General features: G+C 42.4%; 1 protein-coding gene across 1 annotated transcript in view; it reads right to left on the bottom strand.

Moving 5' to 3' along the window:
* The window catches only part of KIAA1549L (KIAA1549 like), a 183,637-nt gene that overhangs the window by 53,910 nt on the left and 103,238 nt on the right, over positions 1-26,489 (bottom strand). The window contains exons 8-12 of the mRNA XM_066610104.1: positions 23,387-23,446; positions 18,283-18,434; positions 16,515-16,686; positions 13,193-13,356; positions 2,744-2,934 (exon numbers count right to left, since the gene is read on the bottom strand). Coding sequence (XP_066466201.1) covers positions 2,744-2,934; positions 13,193-13,356; positions 16,515-16,686; positions 18,283-18,434; positions 23,387-23,446 — 739 coding nt within the window. The remainder of the gene's footprint in view (positions 1-2,743; positions 2,935-13,192; positions 13,357-16,514; positions 16,687-18,282; positions 18,435-23,386; positions 23,447-26,489) is intronic.

Raw genomic sequence — 26,489 nt, 5'->3', positions numbered from 1 at the left:
AAAAATCTTTGTGGGGGAGGAGAGAGGGCAGCAATGCAATTCCCATGATCATGTTGTTAAGGGGGGTGGGGGGGATGGAAGATTCTGAGGGGAAAGATTTTGAGGCTTGGAATCTTCTAACAGAATGGTTACAAAGCACCTCCTGCAAACAGGAAGTGCTTTGCAATTGCTCCTTTTGAAGATTCTAAGTATCAGGACGTCCTGAATACCATCTGGAGCCTGCTGCAGCCCTAACTCTGTGGAAAGTAAGGTAAAGCACCCCCCTCACCCCCATTAGCGACCCAATCTTGGGGGTCATGTTGCTGCCTCTCTCCTTCTCCCACCACTTAAAGGGACAGCAGAAACTTTACATAAGCTGGTGGGTTGCGATCCACCAGTTTGTGAACCATTGAGCTAAGAGACATGTAGTAGCTAAGAGACTGAGAGCCCAGTTCCATCCAACTTTTGAGAGCTGATGTAACTGCAATGCGGCCCCAAGTAAGGAAAAAAACATTCCTTTACTTTGAAGAGGCCTCTATGACTGCCTTCCCACTGCAGGATGCAATGCATGCCCTGCTGGCACTGTTGCAGTGGCACTGAAAAGTTGGATAGAATTGAGCCTTGAGTTGAAAATCAGGACTGTCCTGACTTGCCATCTCACTCCTACCATGAACACACCAGGTGGCCTCAGCCAAACCACTCTCTAAGTCTCAGCTTCCTAGCTGCGATATGGATTTAACACACTTCCTTTTCTTACAGGTAAGACCATACATGTGAAGCGCTTTGTTAATTCAGAATGCGCTATATCAGCAGTTTCCAAACTGTGGGTCTGGGACACACAGCCAACCAGCAGGACGAATGAAGTATGGGTGTCTCTTGATAACAAAGGAACATTCTTGCATCACTGAAGAATACGGCATGTGGGCAACCAGTCTGTACACTAGAGGGAGACTAACCAAATGTTAACAGGAAGCAGGAGACTTCCTGCTTTCTGTGAGCATTCTGTTGGTCTCCACTCTGTAGCATGCAGGCTGGTTGCCTGCACGTCCTGTTCTTCAGTGAAGCAAGAATATTCCTTTGTTAACAAGAAACGCTCCTGCTTCAACTGCTGCTAAATAAAAACAAAGGTAATGGGGATAGGGGGCTGCTGATTATATAAAAATGCCCCATATCCACAATATCCATATCCATGTGGGGGGGGGGGTGGAGGACAGAACCCCTGTGGATACAAGGGTACACCTGTATCTTGAAGACACACACACAAGTGTGCTGGATTGGACAGCAGTAATCCAGCAAAGCAACGCATATGTTCACATGTTCTCACACATAATTACACACACACACACACATGGTAGGGGTGGGGACAGAGACAGAGAATGAGAAAATAGAGGTAAATCATGGGAATAGGCTACCATGAACTTTCAAACTGCTCCTAGGTTCTTGCAATTGAGAAATCTCAAAGTCACTTACGGATTGGATTTCTTACATTAAATTTTCACAGCATCAGGCATACACCTGCCATTCAAGACAGCAGTTCTCTGTCTTTTAAATGTAATGCGAGATGCCTCCTAGCCAAAGACTTAGATGGTAAATCATGATGATGATGTTTTAAAAGTGAAACTTAGTAGCGCTATTGTAAAACGCCTCTCTGAGATGGTTCCCCTTTGCCATAACAATATCAGCAGTACTGCAGCAAGTCAACAAAGACTCCCTTCTTAAAGTAGATCTAGTAATCTAGTGTGGCAATGACACTGAAACACAAGGGCATTTTTAGAATAGCTGTCTCAGCAAATGCATTAATACAATCTGGCAATGAGAAGGAAAATTCTGCACTTGTTCAGCAGCTTCAGGTTTACCTTCAAAGCACAATTACCTGGTAACTGGTTCAAGGCAGCAATTACCTGGTAACTTAACAAAACTCTACTTTAAGAAGTTACTCATACGGCCCAAGCTGGATGAATCATTAATTGCACCATTGACTAGTTTGAGCATACACTGTACTTCGAAGTAAAAAGAGCAGGTGCAGCAATCTTTTTGAGTCTTGGAGAAGGCTCCAGGAGGTGAGGGCGGGGTGGAGGGAGACTTAAGTTTTGTTTCCAGGGATCGCAGGCCACTTCTGTCCTCTTGCTTGCACTGCCCATCCCTGCCTGCCATGCCAAGCTGGGACACTGCCTCCTCCCTCCCTGTAGGTCTGTCTTGTGCTCAACGCTCCATCTGAGGACAGAACAGGGAGCTGTGATGTGAATGGGGGTGGGTTCCTGGCTGGGGTTCATCAGGAACCAATTGGTGCATTCTGCACTTCTGCCCTCATGCAAAGAACAGCAGCGCTTTCGTTTTCAGATGGGATGAGGACATCAGAGGAGTGTTCAATGAGAACTCTGACACACATACACACACCGCCAGCAGCTCTGGTTTTTCCGTGGAGCCACGCCTGACTTTTTTGCCAAAAAGACTCACACTCAAATCAAATGGAGTCCAAAAAATGCTCTAGACAAGTTCCCATGCCCACCCATTAACATTAGAGCATGAATCAAGTCAAAGGGGGGGGGGTTAGAATCAAGCCATGGTGGATTGGCACATCCCTGGTGATTTCCCCCCACACAATAAATGTTCTATGCTCACTACAGAAACAGTCACTCAAGTCCAAGTGGTTTCTCTGAAAAATTTTCATGATACAGAAAGTGAAATGGTTATCGGTCCTATAACAGTTTCACAATTAGACAGCCAACTCAGCCCAGGTCATCCTCCTGCTGTCAACACTTACCTTTTCCTTGTGTCATTGGACTTGGCAGTTTTAGCAGTGCTTCCATCCTGAATAATTTCCCTCTCCTGGGAAGCAGGAGCATCTCTCATGGGAAGCGGCAGTACTACAGTCTCCTGCGTTACAGGCAAAACATCATCTTCAGCTCCCTGTTGGCCTAAATGCTGCTTGGCATAGTCAAAACCTTGAACCGGCTACAGAGACAGAAAACAAAAGACCCTTGATCTAATATGCATCTTCCAATGCAAATTCAATGCGTTTGTTAATCGTACCATTTGAAGTAAGCTGTGGCCAGAACTGCAAAATGTCTTTACCCAGCAGTGAAGAACAACTGATCTTATGCATCTATTCCTGTTTCTGTAAACCAAGAATTAATAAATACCAATTGACATTTTTTGTTAAGTAAAGCTGAGCTGGAATTATTTGTCCCATTTTATATTCTTTTTCAGGAGTCTTGATGTGCTGGCCACTTTGGGCACTTGCTGCCCTCAGATTTGTATTGCTTCAGTGCTGCTCTTCTCAGTGCCATATTCCCCCTCCTTTTTTGGGCTGCAGTAGCCCATTTGGTTTTGTTTACAAACATCCATTGTCATAGGGTTGGGCAGTGGCCTTTTCCTTAAGGAGAGGTTTTAAACTAGTTGCTAAGTAGAAGATGTGAGGCTGTCCAGGTGTGGTTCATTTGTAATTTGGAGTATAAGACTTAGGCATGGGTTCTGGGGGGGGGGAAGCTTGGGTTAGCAGTCTTTATGCTGGAGCATGTTAGAGGCAGCTGATGGGGTATTATGCTGCTGACTGTCCTGTAATGTTGCTAACTTAGACCAAAATCCTAACCCACTTTCTAGCACTGGCATAGCTGTGCCAATGAGATGTATGCTGCATCCTGCTGTTGGGGGGCACTCACAGAGGCCTCCTCAAAGTAAGGGAATGTTTGTTTCCTTACTTAGGAGCTGTGTTGCCCTTCTGTCCGTGCTGGAAAGTGGGTTAGGACTGAGCCCTTAGTAACCTTACTACCTTGTAGTTAATCTAGTTAACTTTTCTTGTTTTGAATGCTGCTGTAAATGCACAATACTAATATTTATGGAGCAACAAATGCTCCCTTAGGTACTAACCTTTTCTTGTGAGAAAGTTCTTCTATTTTAAAGATTAAATGCAATACATTTTATTGACCAAGGGAATGTATTTCAAAAGAAGCTGGGGATTATAAGTGGACCACATTATCCTCAAGGGCTAGGTGGATTAGGCTGGTGAAGGAGGGTGCTGGTTGCATCCTGCCAGGGTTTGGAATTTCCCCTAATCTTTCCCTGACCCTTTGGGTGATAACTGTGACATCCATGACAATATCATGTTGCCACAGTCATTGGAACTAAATGGGAGTGCAGGCAGAGGAGACTGAGGACTGTGAAGAGGACTATGAGACTGAGGAGGAGGAAAATGGCACCAACAGAAGCCAGGAGTACAACAGAGCATCAAATGGTACTGAAACAGTCTTTGGCACAGCCCCAGTTTTAAAGCAGATTCAATACACTGGAAGAAAGTCAATACAAGAGTGTGAGAAGAGGCAACAGAGTAAAACCAAGTAAATAAGAAAATACACCAGCAAGTGGTCTAGTCACCCCACCACAAGAGAATCAGAATTTTTTTTTTAAATGATGTTGTTCTTGAAAAGATTCAGTAACTTTCCAAATGTATGCTATAAACAAGATGAAACATACACTGGGGGGTATTCTGGCCTTACTGAGATCAGTGTCTTCAGACACTATTGCTTTTCTCATCTTGAACAAAATGTTTCTGAAATATTAAGTTGTACCCTTGTGTTACTCCAAAATATAAAGGAAATATTATATTTCAAAATGATAAACTGATCCTTTGGGGTTTTTTTTTTATGTTAGCTACATGTCGGAACATATCCATTTTTAACTTTACAGATGGGACAAAATTGTCAAATATCCACAGTACCGTCTCAATGTGTTAACATTAGCTCTTCTTCTGAAACTTGTGGCAACAAATTATATTCAACAGATGAATTCAACATTTTGTAGGTATTATCCATCCTAAAATTATGTATTTTCTTAAAAAAAAGTACTTGCATTTTGACTCAAAGGATTTCAGACAAAACATTTTGGTACTTTTGACCCACTGCTTAACATAACTACAAAAGGAATTCTTACTTAAATGTACCGAAGAGAACATTTAAATCATCTCATACGTATTACCGCCAGCCAAAAACATTGGATGAAGTGTTTTGCTAACAACCTGGATGACAGAATCAGGATTCAAAACAATCTTTACATATGGGCAGCCCAATCCAAACTAACTGTCCTTATGGCGATACAGAGGCACCAATGTGGCATTCACCATATCCCTTGGGGGAGTTTTGGCACACTGAGGTATCCTCAGGGAAAGGGAACCCTTCCTAGCCCCTACTGCCACCATGGATCAACTTGGACTTGCACTGGCAATATTGGTGATGCAAGTCTGCATTGACTGGTGAAGGAAGGGGGTTAGGATTCTGCCGCCAAACCCACCCCCTTCCAGGGCCCAATCTGCCCTCCTCCCAATGCCATTGTCTCCCTATTCCACCCACCCAATCCCATTCCACCCCCTCCCTGACTTCCTCCTGATCCCTGCACATTCTTACCAGCAGTGACAGGCATCCACTATCTGTTGTCACATGGGCCCAGCCACTCACTGTTGGTGGTAGCAGTCAAGCCACACCCACTGGCGCTGTCACATTTGCAACAGCCATAAAGCTGTTTACACCACTGGAAGACTCATTCCTGAGGCATAAACAGCCCATAGGATTGGGCCATCAGTCATGAGGCCCATTGGAACAAGATAAAGTTCAGCTGAGACTAATGTAAATTCCTGCACATAGGCCCCCAAAAAATCACAACAAGGACAAGATGGGGGAATTACTTTCACTGGTCTATAGCTTAACATGTTAACTTTTTCTGGCTAACTGTGCATCCGCAGGGAATAGAAGATAACAGGAAGGGAATGAGCATACTAAATGCTAGGCGCTACTGCCCTGGAATAGTATGCAGTCACTGGCAGCTCCTCTCTGGAGCCTATCACAAGCCTTTTCTTCTCTCCACCCTATTTAAGTATCTTTGGAAAAAGAGGAAGCATTGAGGGCATGGTGTAGGTGCCCAAAGTGATTTATTAAAGATTGGACCAAACTTACAGGGGTCTTGGCCAAACCTGAAGTAGATCCAGGAGGCAGACCCATGAAATCTGGTGCCCAAATAAATACAAGCAATTTCAAATTCTATCCTATTACTATGAAGGATGAAAACTCCTACTCAAGAAAAATAACTATAAAATAAACTCTTCAAAATTGCACTTGTCAATATACCAGCCAGGTCTATGAGAAAAACAGAAATGTTCCTCGTCTCCTGTTGCCTGATCATCAGTATCAGCAGAAAAATCAGCAGGGGGCAATACAGACAGTGCTTGATGAATCTGTCATGACATTTCAACCAAAAATTAGTAAAGAGATCTGTCTGAGAGCTAAAACTCAAATCTTTCAAATCAATTTTGGTTTCCTCTCACAAGCCTCCACTGGACTTCAACTGCCTGAATATCTTGGTTATCACATGGACATTCAACAAGGATGGTTCACCAGGTCAAAATTCCTTTCCCTAAAACCAACCAGTAACAATTCCAATTATTATTATTATTATTATTATTATTATTATTATTAATTATTAACAGTATTTATATACCGCTTTTCAACTATTATGTAATTGAATGTATTATGTAATTGATGTATTACATAATTACATTAATTATGTAAATAATATGTAAAAAAAGAATTGCATGAATCACCCATTTCCCTGTGCAATTTATTTTTCTTTATTTTGAAAAAGGAACACAAAGACTGAAAAAAGAAGCTGCAGTGGAAAGTTTTTCATCCTTTTCCTCAATTTTTAATACACAGAACTGTTTGTGTACAAATTAAATTGTATCAATTATTGTCAAATGTTGACTGCCAAAATGTGCCACTTTTGAAACAGAACAACAAAACAAATCATTGTACACTTTTTCATTCTCTACCACTGCATTTAGGGTGGCCTTAGACAACAAGTTCTTGAGCTGTTTTGTCAGTATTATTTTCAGCATATTGGCTTGGATTCAGAGAACCAAGATTCCCCACCTCCTGTTTCATCCTGCTACATTCCAATAAGCCTTCCCCCCCCCCCCCAAAACCACCAAAAATGATTATCCTGAGGGACAGGCAATCTCTATGCTGAAGTTCAGCGTAGGAGTTGTGGATGGAGCAGGGAGTTGGTGGAAATTCCTATATCCCCATAGAATAATGGAGGGTTCATGTTCTTGGATTTGTTTAAGTCTCTTTGTTTAAGCTTCTTGTGTTTCTCTCCAGAATGTTCCCGTCCGGTTGACATTTTATATCTCACCAATAGATGAGTGAAACCGGCTGAATAGTGTCAGATCCACAGATTTGTGAAAAGTGAGAATACATAAATGCACATGTAATGGATGCATGGACATAAATGCATATGGCACACCATAGGAATGCACTCAATTACATGATATAATTTTTGTTAGCAGGTATTTGCTATATACATTATAAAGCAGAGGACTTGAGTGGAATTTTATCAGGAGTACCATGTTTCTTTTCGGCCCCTTCCCTTCTCCATTAGTCATTCTTCTCAGGCCTGATCTGCCCCTGTCCTGTTTGATCCAGGTATGATGTACCCCTGCACCCCTTTCTCAGAGACCCTGCCATAAAGGCAGAGGCACCTGAGCACAGGTGCCTGATTTTTTTTGCCCTTCAAATAGAAATCCATTACCTCTGCCATGAATTAAAAGAAAGAAAGGGTAACACAAAGATGCAAATTTCAACCATAGCCACCCTGTCAAGATGCCAAGACAAGCATAGTTAAAATCCAACCCACTCAACTTATACCATTCATGCTTAGGAGCATATTGCAACTTGGATCAGGCAAAAACTCCTCCTATCTTGTCGCTGGCAGCCTCCTGTCTCTTTTTCAAACCAGAATCAGTTTGAAGCTGTAGAAAAAGAAGAGTGTGTTCATGTGCTATTCGTTTTCTGGATGGAAAAAAAAAAATCTCACTTTTTCCCAGTTTTGTAAATGCCACTTGAAACAAGTGAAAACCAAAACGTACTGGTTATTAAATTAATCCAGGATGGCAAAAATATTTTTTTAAAAGATGCTATGGACTGCAGTTTTGCATTTCCCCCCCCCCAAATATCCATTGATGTTTTTCCTTTTATATACATTTGCCCAATGTCCTTTAAATAATTGTTCTTAAGCACACCCAGGATGGTGCAGCAAAGCCCTCCCCCCTGCATATTGCAATATTTAATGCTAAAGGATTCATTACCCCTATATTCTTTCATTAATTCGCTTAGTTCCATTCACTGAGGGAAGATTCTAAGAGGCTATCCAGCAGCAGCCCTTCTGTCCAAATAACTGCAGTGCACAGAACTCTGCTAGCAACCGCAGCAGGACTGCAGCACTGATTATGCAGCTCCACTCTCCTTGTTCCCCCTTGATATGTGAAATCAGAACAAGCACAGCAAATAAAACAGAACCACTTCATAAAAAATATAAGCAGAATACCAAGACAGGCTCTCTTTGTAGAGTTTGAATTTATTTTTTTCATAGAGCAAACATCCACAAAGAACCTTACAACAGCCATCCTAGTAAATAGATGGATAGTTCAAAAAAACACAAAATATAACATTATTTCTTATAGTCACACAAAAAGAAAAAGATCCCTATTTCAGCCATATTCACAGAACAGATTTTTCATCCAGAAGGTTTGTCATGTTCAAGTGGTTCCAGTCATCTTTGAAACTAGAAAAATAACACACAATCTATTTGAATAAACCATGCACACATTAATGGCAACTATTTACATTGCCAAGATTTCACACTTAACTTGCTAGCAATTAAAATTACCATTATGCCTGACAGACCAAAACTCCAAGCCGGCTAAGCTTATATTTGTGCAAAACACACACACCCCAGAATAGAAAAAACTTATCAGACTTATGCACAAATGTTCCCTTAATTATACAATCCAAATCTAATAACCAAAGCAATTGTTCTAGTCTAACCCACAGAACTTCAAAGTACACTAATCATAGAGCTCAAATAAAGGCCAGATCAGATAAGACAAAGAAGATCCATGAACAGAATCTCCCAGTATTCTTACAGTGCTAATCATAGCCTAAAGGAAATTGAATTCAGATGGGAATTGTGGTGTGGAGGGGATGAAGGATTCACATACTGCATTTCTTTCTCCTGTACCCTTAAATCAGGTCCTCCAAAATGCTATTTGCCTATGTGGCCACACTTACAGGTACTCGTATACCACCACTACATTTTGTTTCATGGGACAAATACCAACTTTAGAGGGGGATTTTACTCAGAAAAATTATGTGACCTCCTTCCCCAGGAATGGGATCCCAGTTCAGTCTCTAACCCCATGGCTGCTATTAACACTTTATAAAACTAGGAATTCCTATTCATACCTCTCCAATGTAACAACTAGCTCCCTCCCTTCCCCCCAAACTAATATTCAAACAGCTCAATCCTAACCTGTGCTGGAATGGGGAGACTGACTGGCCTGCCTCGTATGCCTTTAAAAGGGGATTAGACAAGTTTCTGGAGGAAAAATCCATTATGGGTTCCAAGCCATGATGTGTATGTGCAACCTCCTGATTTTAGAAATGGGTTATGTCAGAATGCCAGATGCAAGGGAGGGCGCCAGAATGAGGTCTCTTGTTATCTGGTGTGCTCCCTGGGGCATTTGGTGGGCCGCTGTGAGATACAGGAAGCTGGACTAGATGAGCCTATGGCCTGATCCAGTGGAGCGGTTCTTATGTTCTATAGCAGGGGATGAGGGAATACATTCCCCTTGCCTCAGGTAACATCACAGCAGCCCCAATGGGTCTTCTAGGATCTGTGCCACCTAAAGAATTGACGCAGATCCAAGTAGCCTGGAGCTGTGCCAGGCCGCCTGGGAATCGGGTAAGGGTCCAGCCTTATGAAGGTAGGTCAGCAGAGGAGGGTGGAACAGGGCAGGGAGAAGTTGGGCAAGGAAGGCACACACACCTGGTTTTCTGGACATAATTACATTACACTTTTATTTTTTATTCTGTATATATATGGAGAATTATACACTTGGAATTGGACCTGAAAGACTGAGAAGGTGCGCAGTGTGGTTGCATGGAGAAACTGCATCAGGGGAACATTCAAATCATTACTGCAGGGGGGTGGAAACATTTTGGCAGGAGGGCCATATCATCTCTCTGACACTGTGTCAGGGGCCAGGAAAAAAAATTAATTTACATTTAAAATTTGAATAAATTTACATAAATGAATGATGGAACTTATATGACTGAATGAAGGTCTTGCAGCAGCTTAAGGCCTATAAAAGGCCTTGCAGCAAGGCCAGCCTTTCCTTCGCTGTCACTGCTGCATCACAGATGTGAAACAGCAAGTAGTGGAGGGAGCCCTCATCCCACAGCTCAGGTGAGAGGTCGAACAGTCTAAGAGCACTTGCACTGGGCCAGTATGGGCTCCAGCAAGCCTCTGGAGAGCCAAAGGCTCATTGGAGACTGGAGGTTCCCTGAGGGTCTGATTGGAAGCCCCCGAGGGCCGGGGTTTCAGCACCCCTGCAGTACTGCATTATAAGTGGCTGACTTGTTTACTTCCCAGATCCTCTGTTAGTGACGGAAAGAGGAGAGCCTAGTGCTGTTTTGTTGCTTGCTCACTGGTATCAGCATTAGACAATAACAACGCTAACAATTTTGGGCTTATTTGGGGCAGCAAAGTACACAAGCAGACAAGTTCATGCTACATTGCCCAAAGCTGCCTGGCTCACACCATTCTTAAGGTAGTCACCTGTTCAGATGATTCCTAACCAATCATCCAACCCCACCAGCCCTATCAATCACCAACCAAGCTAATTCCACCCAAGATGACCGGCCAACAGCAGTTCTGCAGGGAAGGACTGTGAGTATCTATGTGCATATGAAGGGTGGGTAAATGAGAAAGAGAAAGAAAAGAAGGGAATATCAATAAGGAAGTATTTTCCAGATGACCAATACCATCACCATATGCATATTTTGGGGGGAAAACAACAACAACAACAACAACAAAACAGCTCCATGTTCCTGACTTCTTCAGTATTTGTCCTGTATGGTGGTGGGGTCCACTATTTTGGATCAGAGTTGCCATTTCTCTTGATTGCCGGCTTGGTCTGGGAGTAGACAGGTGATTTTCATGTTGCTGTGCAGCATGTCAAGACAGCTCTCCTTCTATCTGCCCTTTGGTTGTTTGCCATTGACATCCAGTTGAAGGCCCTTCTTCACCAGCATATAGCTACTGGCGCGTAGAATGTGGCCGTACCATTGAAGACAGGCTTCTCTCAACTTGTCGGCGATTGGAGTAACATCATACTGCTCCCAGATGTCATCATTGTGGATGTGGTAAAACAAGTGATACCACTGACCCAACACTGCATCTTTGTCTCTGTGACACCAAGGTGACTTTCGGCTTCTCTTGTCGCTGACCAGCATTCAGCTCCATAGAGTGCAACCGGCCAGATAACCGTCCGGTAGATCTTCAACTTGAGATGGTTGCTGATCTTCTTGTTGCAAAGGACATTGGTCAACATGCGCCACTTTGTCCAGGCCGCATTTAATTGCTCAGTGTTCTCATGACTCAGGCTGCCATCAGCCATCAGTTATACTTGAACTGCGGCTTGGCAAGCTATCTGGCTTGGCTTATTTTCTTGAGTGATCTGATTTGCATGGGGCTTGAGTTCTCTGCCATGAATTCACCAACTATCTTTTATCTCCAGTTTCATTGTTTCTGTCAGTAAAACATGTCTTCCAAACAGTCCTCAATAATATGCTGTATATATGTACTCTGTACATGTGGCTTGATATATAGCCCAAGATCACAGGCTTGAGTTATGAACTTTTAGCTGTTGCTTTGTGCTTGTGATATAGTTGGAGTCTGGATTGTGTTTAGGATGCTCTGTAATGTTCTCGTATCATGTACGGATGCATTGCCTGGCAGTAAAGGATTTTAGATGAAGAGGATTTTCTGTGGGCTCTGCCAATATCAGGTTTTAATTCCTTCAGGACTTAGCAATTCTGATTGAAAGACAGGAAATAAAGCTGTGAAGCAATGCTTGATATTGACAAGGAAGCTTTATTTACTCTTTTGCCATGGCACAGCCCACTTAATTTGTTTGGCACCAGGACCCAACTGGTGGATGTTCCAGCACATCTATTATGCTGCTACAACCAACCTGCTCTTTTACAGAGAGCCTCTCTTTAGGCTTTGCAAAACCTCACCAACTGACTGGCACTAGCAATTAGTAATTAAGTTATTTCAAAACATCTGAAATGTGAATCCCAGATTTCAAATGAGGGTCTGAAGCCAGTTCTGGAGGGGCATAAGTGTGTGTGTGTGAGACACTTGAATAGGTGAACTTTTTGAGACCACCTGACAAAGAGGAAACACAATAATAAAGTGTTTGTCAGAAAGCAGATTGTTGTGTATTATATATTGCGACTGTATTGGCTGCTACACCTCCACAACACCTGCTCAACCCATACAGCTGTAAACAAATGTACAGTACTGCTTTTTAACAAAAATGCTTTTCAAAGTTGTTTACATAGCAAAAGAATGAAATAATTTTCTGTCCCAAAGGAGCTCACAACTGAAACAAAAAAACAAGACACAAAGGAGACATGAGCAAACAGTCACCCAGAAGCTATTCTGGGATAAATCAGGACAGAACAGATTATGATTAGACATATTAAAGAACTTGTACTGAGGAACTCATACTATACTGAATCAGGCCACTGATCCAGTATTGTTGACTATGACTGGCAATGAATCTTCAGAGTCCCAGGCAGAGGTTTTCTGCTGCTACCTGAAATCCTTTACGCATAGCCAAGATTGAGCATGGGACCTTCCACATGCAAAACACAAACTCCGCCATTGTGATATGGTCCTTCATAGATCACTTGTGCTTATTTATCTCCATCATTTTACCAAAAAGATAAGCACTTGGGGTTAAATATACCTATTTCTAGAAACAAGAATGGCTTTCATCTCTTTTTGAACAAAGATTACTGTTTTCATCAGTTCGGCAAAAATGTGTCCAAGGAGAATGTCCTTGTATCACAGAAGAATGATTGTTGTGACGTAACACTTCAAGTGCTACACTGACATTTAAAACTGGGGACGGGGGTATGATTCTTTCTACTCAGACCAGGAGAAATAAATTCAGCAATGGAAAGGGAGTCCTGACAGACCATGCGTTCCACTTTAGAGCAATTAAATATTCTTCAACTAAACTCAGCAGCAATGAAAATAATAACACCTTTCCAGAAACAAATTCACATTCCTGAGCCTGGGATGAAAACTCACTCACTTTGGCTCTCTGCGGCAGGTTCATCATGGTGTCTGCCTTGAAGTCATTTTTGTTCTTCCGGCACAAAACAGCTGTGATGATGATGATGATGACCGTAACGACAGCAATGGGAGCCAACACAGCTGCAATGATCCACAGGTTGTTGGGTGGGTTTTTCACAACAGCTGTACATATCAAGAGAGAGAAAGAACATAGATGAAGCTGCTTTATACAGGAGCCACAGTACTGATTGATATAGTCCAATGTTGTGTACTCATCTTGAGAGCACTCTGAAAGGCAGAGATCTTAAAGTTATCAAGAAGAGGTCACTTCCAGCCTCAAAGACCTTTTTAACTGAAGACGCCATGAAGGGGTTTTTTAAAAAGAGTTTCCATTTTTAATTTATTCATATTTCCCACTGATTTTATTTTCTTATTATTGTATTTCCTTTTGATTTCACATTTGCTTTCATTTTTACTTTATAAAAACTAAATATAAACAGCACTCCTACTTGCAGTAAGGAGCCCCAAAAGAATTTCACATTATAGCCACTTTCATACAGGAGGCATTTGGTTACACATATTCCCCATGAAGCAGCATTCTCATTATACAGATTTTTTTAAAAAGTCATACATTTTTTCATGGCAGCAAGCTTTAAAACAAACAAACAAACAAACAAACAAACAAACAAACAAACAAAACCACATTACCCTATGACTATACTGCATCATGGAGAACATGGATTTTAAATGGCAGCCATGAGGAACAAGATGGCCAGAAGCTTCAGGTTACATGTAAAACAAATTGAAATAAATACATAAAACCAAATGAGAGTTCCAAAACAGATCACTGACATTCATTCCATACATCCTATTGGGCATTTGGAATGAATGGAGCCAACTCAGAAAAAAATGGGCAAAAAAAGAGAAGAAATGGCTGAAAACACAATGCACTCCTACTACACTAGAAACCTTAGCTCAAGTTCACTACATTCATGATGAGAAGTAGATTACATAAGCAATCACTGTACATCTTGCCAACTATGGCAGAGGTTATCACCCCTCCATATGTTGGCAACCTTCAGTCTCGAAAGACTATGGTATCGTGCTCTGAATGGTCGTTCTGACACAGCATCTAGTGCGGCTAAAAAGGCCAATTCGGGAATGACAATCCCTTCCAAACTGGGAGCAAGTGTAGTGTGTCCCTGGTCTGTCTCCCTGGCTATGGGCCTTCCTTCTTTGCCTCTTTGCCTCAGTCTGTTGGCAAAGTGTCTCTTCAAACTGGGAAAGGCCATGCTGCACAGCCTGCCTCCAAGCAGAACGCTCAGAGGCCAAAGTTTCCCATATGTTGAGGTTCATTCCTAAGGCTTTCAGATCCCTCTTGCAAATATCCTTGTAGTGCAGCTGTGGTCTAACCATAGGGCGCTTTCCCTGCACAAGTTCTCCATAGAGGAGATTCTTTGGGATCCAACCATCACCCATTCTCACGACATGACCAAGCCAACGCAGGCATCTCTGTTTCAGCAGTGTATACACGCTGGGGATTCCAGCTTGTTCCAGGACTGTGTTGTTTGGAACTTTGTCCTGCCAGGTGATACCAAGGATGCATCGGAAGCAGCACATGTGGAAAGCATTCAGTTTCTTCTCCTGTTGTATGTGAAGAGTCCATGACTCGCTGCAGTACAGAAGTGTACTCAAGACGCAAGCTCTGTAGACCTGGATCTTGGTATGTTCCATCAGCTTCTTGTTGGACCAGACTCTCTTTTCGAATCTGGAAAACATGGTAGCTGCTTTGCCAATGCGTCTGTTTAGCTCAGTATCAAGAGAAAGAGTGTTGGAGATCGTTGAGCCAAGATACAAGTACAGCAATCGCTGTACATCTTGCCAATTATGGCAGAGGTTATCAGCCCTCCATATACCTGCTCTCATATTGTTCTAATTGAACGCTTGCCTCTTTCCATAATGTTCAAACAGTAACACTTATGAATGAACAATTAGTAATATAACACTTAAGCAACTAGAAATGGGAAGGGGGTACAGGTCACTGACAACTATTTCCAGCTGGAATGAGAATTAAAATCAATAATGTAATATAAAAGTATCAAGAACTAGCCAAAAGATGTTGTAATCACTGGGGACAATTAGTACTATTTTAATCATTTCTCACAAATTTCTTATTTTATCTAAAACTAATCCATGTAATTGAAATGGTAGCAAGACAGCATACAAGCAAGGTATACAAGCAGTAAGGAGTCAAACATTGACCACTGTTTATGAATTTTTCCACAAGGTACTTGCTTTGGAGATACAAATATATACTAAGAAGCAAATTATGGGTGGATTTTAGTGTTTGATTGCTCTCCAAAGCACCATACGCACACACAAACCATGCTGCTCCATAAGCATATGGAGTGCTGTTCCATGAGATTGCTAAGAATTAAAAAAAACAAAACCCTACTGAATATATACAACTATACCATACTCATGGTTTCTAGTCGAATAACAACAACAACAACAACAACAACAACAGGTATTTATATACCGCCTTTCTTGATCTTTATTCAAGACTTTATTCAAGGCGGTTTACATAGGCAGGCTTTATTAAATCCCTTATTAAATAGGGATTTTTACAATTTCAAAGAAGGTTCTTTCTTTCAAGAATTGTGATCTATAGGTTTCCGTCTAGCCAGTTAAATTCAGTGAATTCAGTGATGAAGACTCACAAGCTAGAATGAGCCCCCATGCTTGTGAAGCAGAAATTTCCGTTCCTTAACATAGAAGAAATTCATAGCTTATCATTGCACCTGAATGCTGTAAGCTGTAAATTTAATCCACAGTTTGTTAACAAGCCAGAACAGCAATTCATGACTGGCTTATTAAACTGTGTTTTGAATAATTCACAGTGGGCCTGCAATGGTGCCCACCCACAAATGAGCACTGAGCACTAATTCTGCCACCAGTATTGAGGGTTAGGGGTCAGTTCAACCTGGTGGGTCCTTGGCCAGAGCACAACCTGGTTTGACTTCTAACACTGTTCAGATATATAGAAACAGTTCCAAGACAGCATAGCCAAATGGTTAAAGTCACTGCATGAAAGAAAACAGAAATTTTTATGCAACATCAGCACGCTCTCGCGCTCTCTCGTAAAATGTTTTATATATTAATAAAATACATTAGATCTTTTTAAAGACATCATCATGGTAACCAGCATTTACAAGACTTGCTATGTTGTAATGAATAAGCCACTTTATGAAATGGTACATCTTGATGTTTTATAACAAACAGTAATAATTATAATGATAAATTATGTAAAAGAGGGAGAAAGTATAGAAAAGGATTCTTACGATCAGCTTGTACTTGAACAACATATCCTAGTGTCAAGGCCATCCTCTGTGAATCAACAGTGCTCAAAATTTTGGCAGCTGTTGTGCCCAGCAAAGGTTTCCCATTATATAAAGTATAATAGGTCAATTCAGCAGGCTCCTTGGGACCTGGGATTCGCTGCATTTTTACCATCTTATTAAAGATAAAAGAGAAAGAGAGAAACACAAAGAAAAGGGGTTATATTTATAATATTAATAAACTCTCTTCTGTGCCAAAGAGATAAAATTATTATGTAAATGTACTGGTAAACTACATTTAGATTTTCAATAAAAATTACAGTACATATAAACATTGAAAACGAAAACAATTTGTACAGAGGCAAAAAGTTAATTCAATGAGAACTTGTCTAGACCCCACGGATTGGCCTAACTCAGGAGGCTGTCTTCTCTCTAGCAAAACTGCTCAAAGCCTCAGGCCAATCCCCCACTTTTAAGGCAGTTTATTCCATTGTCAACCTGCTCTTACCTTACTGCTAGAAGTTTCTTCTACCAAGATACACTTTGTGGTGCAGACCAGTGGTTCTCACACATTTAGCACCGGGACCCACTTTTTAGAATCAGAATCTGACAGGACCCACCGGAAATGATGTCATGACCAGAAGTGACATCATCAAGCAAGAACATTTTTAACAATCATAGGCTGCAATCCTGCCCACACTTACTCAGGAGTAAGATATTAAAAACAAAATATTGAAATGAATGGGGACCCACCTGAAATTGGCTTGTGACCCACCTTGTGGGTCCCGACCCTCAGATTGAGAAACACTGGTATAGACAATGGTGCACTTAATAGAACGGCAGTCAAACCCAGTCTTAGGCAGAGCCCTAACTCTTTTACATGGCCATATTCATTTTCTCTCACCAAGGGGAGAGAAACAGGGGGGGAAAATGGTAGTTGGTTGCAGCAGAGAAGGCCAATAAAGGCCTTCCATAAAGTATTTCATATTGTTTGTGTGTTCCAACAGGGGGAAAAAGGTTTAACATATATCATTTGAGGTTCAGAATATTTCTGTAATGCTATTTTTTTTTGCCATCTGAAATCTAAAGATACACTACCTTCTAAGGGTCTGGTATAAAGTTTTCAGTCATTCAGTCTATCTCGATGTTTCTCAAACTGTGGGTCGGGATGCACAGGTAGGCCGCAAGCCAATTTCGGGTGGGTCACATAGCACCTACCACAGCCACCATTGAAAATACTGGAAGATGAGATGCTGGAAAAGGGGATGGTTGTGTGGTTATTTTGTTTGTGTCAGGGATATAAATAGGCTTTTTTTCTTTTTGATTCACTTTGCTTTTGAAAATTGGCTAAGAAATAACCCAACTTAATGCTGCATTCTTCGGAAAGCAGCAGGTTATGACATCACAATGGCCGCACTTCCTGCTTGATGATATCACTTTAAGTCATGGCATCACTTCCAGGTTTATGACATCACTTCTGGTGGATCCTGGACAGACTGTCATTCTAAAAAGTGGGTCCTAGTGCTAAAATGTTTGAGAACTACTGGTCTATCTCATTCTTGATAGGAAAGGGGAAAGAGAATTCCTTGTGGAATGTGATTTGAGGTACGAAAACTTTAATATAAAAATAAGATGCATCACTATCATTTGTTCTAATTTACACACCCCACAGAAACCCTCCACATGGTCTCTAGATGATATGTAATGATTTTACGTAAAGACCATGACATGAGGGCAAAAACACAGGAATACTTAAAATAAAAATCATTACCTGCACAGTGTAGCTTCCAACTGTAGTAGCTCTTTTAAATCGCCTTCCTTGTTGATGAGACATCATGAATAGCGGTGCTAAACGCTGCTCCATTAGTCTTGCAAAACTCTGGTTATTCACCCCCAGCAATGTAATGTCGACTCCTTGTATAACTACAAGAGCAGAGGGGTAAATTCTCTAGCAACAGATTAAGGATAACTTGGGCTGCCGGGGATTGTACAGTTATGGTGCTTGAAGGAACAAACTGGGTCAGCTAATCTAACCACCTCCTATAAGACTTGATCATCCTATACCTGCAGAATGGCTGTGAGACTTTGAAAATTGCCAAGGAGGCAAGTTCTACAATCCTCCCTTTAGGACAGCTTATTTCGTAGTTGATCTGCTCTTACCTTACTGTTAGAGTTTTCTCATAATACTTAACCTATATTTGCCATTCCATAGCTTAAACCTGTCTGGTTGTTGTTCCACTAGTCTCTCTTAAAGTCTTGTAAAATATCAGAATCTCTCTCTCTCTCTCTCTCTCTCACTCACTCACTCACTCACTCACTCACTCACTCACTCCTGAAGCATCCTTAGGTTAGAAAGCTTCACAAGTTCCTAACACTGTTCTTCACTTCACTTCAAGTAGCCACACACAATGAGAGAGGAAATGGAAACCAAAGTCCACTACCACATTACAGAATCTGAGCCAACAGTTGAAGATAAAATACCACCTACCCAAAAAGGATGGGGCAAATTTGGAGTTAGGTCTAGTACAATGTTTTTCAAACTGTACCTCCTGATGTACCAGTTCCATGTTGCAATTATCTTAAATACCACAATACCTAAAATACCTGAGCTGTGATGTCACTTCTACAAGAAGCGGTCAATGCATCCTGTTCTTGTGAGCACTCACAAGAATAAGGTACAACAACTCGACTAAACTTGGAGCAGTCGCAGAACAGGGCACAGTGAATTCCTTTCAGCTTTGCTTGGAGCAGCTACTTCTTTGCAGAACCCAGAAGTGACATCATGGCCCCAGGCACTGTGGCCCCTTGCATATCACTGGACAACATCTCATGTACCACCAGTTGAAAAATGCCAGTCTAGCATCTTCACAAAGTTACACTTGCCAGATCGATATGAGACAGGAAGAAGAGAGAAGGAACACACTCAGGGGTTTGTTTCTGGAGAGTGCTAGAATAATTCATAGAGGCCCAGAGTACTGGAAGGGAAAGATTCTAGAAAATCAGAGAGTAGAATTTAAAGAAATATGTATAGGAAGTCATGGAAGCATAGACTTGTGCCTCTGAAAGTCAAAGAAGCCACAAGCTTGGCACTGTAGTTCAATGATATAGGACAGGGTTGTCCAAAGGCAGGAGGGCCACATTGTCTCTCTGACACCCTGTCAGGGGCCGGGGAAAAAAGAATTAATTTACATTTAAAATTTGAATAAATTTACATATGTTTACATAAATGAATATATTAAAGATGAACTTATATGAATGAATGAAGGTCTTGCAATAGCTCAAGGCCGATAAAAGCCCTTGCACAAAGCAAGGCTGGCCTTTCCTTTGCTGCCATTGCTGCATCACAGACATGAAACAAGCAGTGGAGGGAGCCCTCATCCCACAGCTCACGTGAGAGGAGACAGTCACCCTCATGCTGAGAGCAGTTGCATCGGGCCAGTGTGGGCTCCAACAAATCTCCGGAGGGCCAGAGAATCATTGGAGACTGGAGATTCCCTGAGGGCCGCACTGAGAAGCCTCAAGGGCCGCAAGTGGCCCCAGGGCTGCCGTTTGGGCGCCCCAATCTAGGACCTACATATGTTAAAGTGCAGGCAAGATAGAATTAATTAAGCTACATTACAGATTTCCTGTTTATCCTGGAAGACTGAGAAGTGCTCTCTGTGAAGGTAATCCCAGGCTAGACAGTGCTCTCAAAGCACAGTGAATGCTGCAGGGCCAGAAAGCTTCCATTCCCATACCAATAAACCTTGATGTTAATATATGAACTGTCAGTCACAGTTTTGCACAAAGGCAAAATAAAATCTTAAAATAAAAACTTCCGATGGGTGGACTCTCAAATGAGGAGGCTGGTTAGAAGGAGGTTGAAAGGGAAGGTAAAAAGAGTCCAATCTCTCCAGAGTGCATGGAGGCTGCTTAAAACAACAGTAATAGAGGCCCAGCGGAAGTGTATACCGCAAAGGAAGAAGGGCTCCACTAAGTCCAGGGGGGTGCCCGCATGGCTAACCAGCCAAGTTAGAGAGGCCGTAAAGGGCAAGGAAGCTTCCTTCCGTAAATGGAAGTCTTGTCCTAATGAAGAGAATAAAAAGGAACATAAACTGTGGCAAAAGAAATGTAAGAAGGTGATATGGGAAGCCAAGAGAGACTATGAGAAACACATGGACAGCAGCATTAAGGGGAATAATAAAAGCTTCTTCAAATGTGTTAGAAGCACGAAACCGTCCAGAGAAGCGGTTAGCCCTCTGGATGGTGACGGAGGGGAAGGGGAGATAAAAGAAGACTTTGAGATGGCAGAAAAATTAAATGAGTTCTTACATCTGTCTTCACGGCAGAAGACCTCAGGCAGATACCGCTGCCCAATCTGCCCTCCTGACCGAGGAATTAAGTCAGATAGAGGTTAAAAGAGAAGATGATTCAGACCTAATTGATAAATTAAAGATCAATAAGTCATTGGGCCCTGATGGCATCCACTCAAGAGTTATTAAGGAATTAAAGAATGAAGTTGCTGATCTCTTGACTAAAATATGCAACTTGTCCCTCAAAACAGCCACGGTGCCAGAGGATTGGAGGATAGCAAATGTCACGCCAATCTTTAAAAGGGGAAAGAGGGGGGGCCCGGGAAACTATAGGCCGGTCAGCCTAACATCTATACCGGGTAAGACAGTGGAATGCCTCATCAAAGATAGAATCTCAAAACACATAGACGAACAAGCCTTTCTGAGAAAGAATGAGCTTGGCTTCTGTAAGAGTAAGTCTTGCCTCACAAACCTTTTAGAATTCTTTGAAAAGGTCAACAGGCATGTGGATGCGGGAGAACCCATGGACATTATATATCTGGACTTTCAGAAGGCATTCGACACGGACCCTCACCAAAGGCTACTGAAAAAACTCCACAGTCAGGGATTTAGAGGACAGGTCCTCTCATGGATTGGGAACTGGTTGAAGACCAGGAAACAGAGAGTGGGTGCCAATGGGAAATTTTCACAATGGAGAGAGGTGAAAAGCGTGTGCCCCAAGGATCCGTCCTGGGACCGGTGCTTTTCAAAATGTTCATAAATGACCTGGAGTCAGGGTTGAGCAGTGAGGTGTATAGGTTTGCAGACGACACCAAACTTTTCCGAGTGGTGAAGACCAGAAGTGATTGTGAGGAGCTCCAGAAGGATCTCTCCAAACTGGTAGAATGGGCAGCAAAATGGCAGATGCGTTTCAATGTAAGTAAGTGTAAAGTCATGCACATTGGGGCAAAAAAATCAAAACTTCACCTATAGGCTAATGGGTTCTGAGCTGTCTGTGACAGATCAGGACAGAGAACTTGGGGTGGTGGTGGACAGGTCGATGAATGTGTCGACCCAATGTGCGGCGGCAGTAAAGAAGGCCAATTCTATGCTTGGGTTAATTAGAAAAGGTATTGAGAACAAAACAGCTAATATTATAAAGCCATTGTACAAATTGATGGTAAGGCCACACCTGGAGTATTGTATACAGTTCTGGTTGCCACATCTCAAAAAGGATATAGTGAAAATGGAAAAGGTGCAAAAGAGAGCAACTAAGATGATTGCTGGACTCGGGCACCTTCCTTATGAGGAAAGGCTACAGTGTTTGGGCCTCTTCAGCCTAGAAAAGAGGCACCTGAGGGGGGACATGATTGAAACATACAAAATTATGCATGGGAAGGATAAAGTGGATAGAGAGATGCTCTTTACACTCTCACATAACACCAGAACCAGGGGACATCCACTCAAATTGAGTGTTGGGAGAGTTAGGACAGAGAAAAGAAAATATTTCTTTACTCAGCATGTGGTTGGTCTGTGGAACTCCTTGCCACAGGAAGTGGTGACAGCATCTGGCCTGGATGCCTTTAAAAGAGGACTGGACAAGTTTCTGGAGGAAAAATCCATTACGGGTTACAAGCCATGATGTGCATGTGCAACCTCCTGATTTTAGAAATGGGCTATGTCAGATGCAAGGGAGGGCACCAGGATGCAGGTCTCTTGTTATCTGGTGTGTTCCCTGGGGCATTTGGTGGGCCACTGTGAGATACAGGAAGCTGGACTAGACGGGCCTATGGCCTGATCCAGCGGGGCTGTTCTTATGTTCTTGCAGCAGTAACTTTGGTTCTGTACTTTTAACTCCAAGATACTCATCATCATCGTCATCATCACCACTACCACACCCTTCTACCTTTAGTGCATGGTACTAAAAGCAGAACTTTAAAAGAAAGTCAGCTTTAGGCTTGTTTGCTTCTATGTTTCACAACGAACCAAATGACTAGGAAGTATACAGTAATCCAGTGTAAACAAATGTTCACCAAGGTAATGTGGACATGGGCTCAGGGGCAACTGCATCAAAGCCAAAAGCATCAAAAATCATGAGCCACTGAACATTCCACTACCCAAAATTTGCAAACAAGGAGGAACTCGACCTATGGCAACAGTATGAGAACAAGAAGGCCACCAAGGGAGAGGCTGTAGCTCAGTGGAAGAGCATCTGCTTTGCATGCAGAAGGTCCTGGGTTCAATTTCAAGCAACTCTATGAAGTAGAGAAAAATTGCTGCTGAAATCAGGGATAGCCACCGACAATTAGTGTTGACGTTACTGAGCTAAATCAGGGATGGGTAGACTTTTAACTTTAGGAATCCTAGACCTTTAACAATTGTGTAGGAAAGAGAGAATTTCAACAGGTACAGATTGTCATCTGTGAGAAATTCCCTCTTCTGTACAATTTTTAAAGGCCCAGGATCCCTAAAGTTGAAAGTTTGTCCACCCTGAGCTAGGTGAATGAGCAGAAGGCATGTTCTTATGTCATGTTGTAACAAGTGAAGATTAATCATTAATAAGATGGTGTGCAAAATTTATCTTGAATAAATGAAAACATTTACCTGTAATCACCCAATAGTCTCTAGTTGTTTCTGAAGTATCAAGGTTTGGATATTCCAAAGCTTTGAAAAACATAAAGAAAATGAAAATTAGTTACTCCATAAGAATCAAACATCCATCAACCATATGTTTCCAGAATTGGTTTTTACAACTCTAAGCAGAGGAATACCAAGCAACAACCTAGGCAGTTCAGGCTAAAACAATAGTCCTTGCTTGTGTTAGGGTGGGGCGCCCAAACATTTTGGCAGGTGGGCCACATCATCTCTCTGAGACTGTGTCAGGGGCCAGGAAAAAAAGAATTAATTTACATTTAAAATGTTAGTAAATTTACACAAATGAATACATTAGAGAAGGAACCTATATGAATGAATGAATTTTACTGAGACAACTATGCGCATGGAAAATTCAGGGATGTGCTTTTACCGAACATACAGACCAAGCGAGAAAAGGGGGAGGGGCTAACATAATACCTGACCACACACTTCTTGCCCAGAAATAAAACACTTGGAAATATAAATTGTTCAGAGGCAATGATGCACATGGGACATGGGGCTGCTTAAAATAATGCCAATTGGGAATAATCAGAGATGTGTTTTGAGACGAGCAAGGGTTAAGGGTGGCAAGGGTTAAGGGTGGCAAGCATGCGGGCGGCCCCGGAGTATCTGAAGCGGTAGCTGTGGAGAGTGCAAGGTGGCAGCCACAGTGGAGGGCTCGCCCTGCTGCTCCCACAATCCCGCCCAGCCCTTCTACTTGGGGTGCGAGGCAGTGGTGAGCGGGAATCTGGGGGTGATGTTGCACAGGCAGTGGAACAGTATAGGGCTCTCTCCGCTACTTGCTGCTTCACGTCTGTGAAGCAGTACTGGCAGTGAAGGAAAGCCTAGCCAGACTTTGTGCAAGGCCTTTTATAAGCCTGAGCTATCACGAGACCTCATGGTAGCTTAAAGCTTGAGCTATTGCAAGACCTGACGGTCTCATGATAGCTCAAGGCACAAAATGAGGCCAGGCTTTATTTTGCTGCAGAGAGAAAACTCAGCCTGCAGCTTGTGTCAGGCCGTTGCACTGGGATAGCGCAGGGTCCAACAAGTCTCTAGCGGGCCAGAGGCTCTTTGAAGACTGTGGGCTCCCTGGAGGTCAGATTCAGGGTTCCCGAGGGCCACAAATGGTCTGCAGGCAAGGGTTTGGGCACTCCTGTGTTAGGGGAACACAACCTTGCCCTGTCCATTAGACTGCCCTACTAATACGCATGTGGGGCTTACACATGCATGCACACAGAGAATATGCAACCCAGGCCAGACTTGTGTTGTCCTTTATTATTTACAAGTCTCTAGTAAAGGGCTAAACTTTGGTTCTTTGGAGCAAAAACCTCCTCCTCTAGCATGGAGAAATGTCTAGTCAAATAATCTTAGAATATTTGTTTCCTTCATTGTGCAATATTTAAGTCATGCGTCATGGTACACTGATATACTGTTGTCTGGTATCTTAGCTGTATTTATGTGCATAGTTTGGAGTGCAAACACGTCAAACAGCATTTAAGTTTGTTAGCTTCAAGCTATTTTATTGACTGCAAAACGGCATAATTTTATATACAGAAGTCATTGCTGAGGTTGAAGCAGCAGCTGACAATTTGGTAGTTCAGGGAGTGGAGCCAATATCCTGCCCTGCTTACCTTGCCCTTTCAATGCACCATCAATTTGATGGTTAACAAACAGTTATGAATAAAGATACATTTTCTTTTTTCTTTTCATGCGTGTGTGTGTATGTGCCATGCATATACACACACACAGTTAATTCATTTGATGAAGAAAAAAGCTCAGCCTTCAAGAGATATTTTTGACATGTAAATCAAACACTGTGAAAAAACTAACACAGCCCAATAGAAAGACATGACTTTTGGGGCTCATCAAAATGCAGCTGATGCCTGACCGAAACAATGTCTCTTTTACGAGAGGGTAACATAACACATCAAACCTCTCTGCAAACCAATAGATAGTGCCATGAGGTCTTCATTCTGGACTTTCTGTGGTTATGTAAGCCCTGAGTCGACAAATACACACACAAAAATGCAGCCTGTCATTGGGGGGGGGGGGTGAGCCTCTGTGGATTCAACACACACTGAATACCTCAAGAGCTTAATAAGATCCAAGGGACAGTAAAAAGTAAAATCTTCCAGGTTTTTTGTGGAATCCTTCTTGGGTGACCTCAGCTTAGAGACTTATGACACCAGAAAAAACACAAAGTGTTTCCATATAGCTGAAAACATCATATTGCTTTTAGTATATAAGTGTTATCTGTAGGTTTGGTAACCGTGGATTTCATCATCCACAGGTTCAAAACCCACAGGGGAGCACCTGGACCCTCTGAACACTCCAGTTGCATCAGGAGGGTGTTCTGACATTCAGAATGCCCATTTCAGGCAAAACAAAATGACTTCTGGTTTCTCAGAGGAAACCAGAAGTGACATTTTTATGCCTGTATAAGGCATTCTGAGGCCTAGGGAAGTGCTCAGAGGACTGAGCACATCTGCAGTCCTCAGCTGAGGGCACTAAGGGCAGCGAGGACACGTGCCGGGGGAAGGCGGGACCAGTGAAGCTTCACCTGACATGGAGGCTCTCGATTATGTGCCAACCCTTGCATTGCCATAGAATCGAGTAGCCCCATTGCAGAGCTACTTACCTTATCCGGGGGAAGGGGACAAAAGTCCCCTTCTCCCAAGGAGCTGCAGGCGCTGCCTGGGTAGTGCTCAGGATGCAGCGGCAGCCATTTTCAGCTCCACTGCAGGCCCATGTACTGGGCTGCTCAGGACTGGACTGCCCATCATCTGTGGATTTCGGTATCTGCAGGGGTTCTGGGAACAGAGAACCCACAGATTACAAGGGCCACCTGTACTTTGGGACTTAGAGAGGTCAGAAGTCCCATTGACTTGCATGGAAGCTGTCACAGAATGTTACTTTGACTTACTTTGGAACTTGACAGTTGTTCAAAAGAGGATTCATAGCACATTCCTATACATGTCTACCGAGAAGGAGGTCCTACTGGTAAGTAGAGCCAATGATTGTATTTGGTTGTAGCATTATTATCTGCAACAGTGTTTCCCAAAGTGGTGGG

This window comes from Tiliqua scincoides, chromosome 1 (genome assembly GCF_035046505.1).
Source record: "Tiliqua scincoides isolate rTilSci1 chromosome 1, rTilSci1.hap2, whole genome shotgun sequence".
Taxonomy (NCBI): domain Eukaryota; kingdom Metazoa; phylum Chordata; class Lepidosauria; order Squamata; family Scincidae; genus Tiliqua; species Tiliqua scincoides.
Note: the sequence above shows the minus strand (reverse complement) of the source record. Positions and strands in the feature narration are given on the sequence as shown.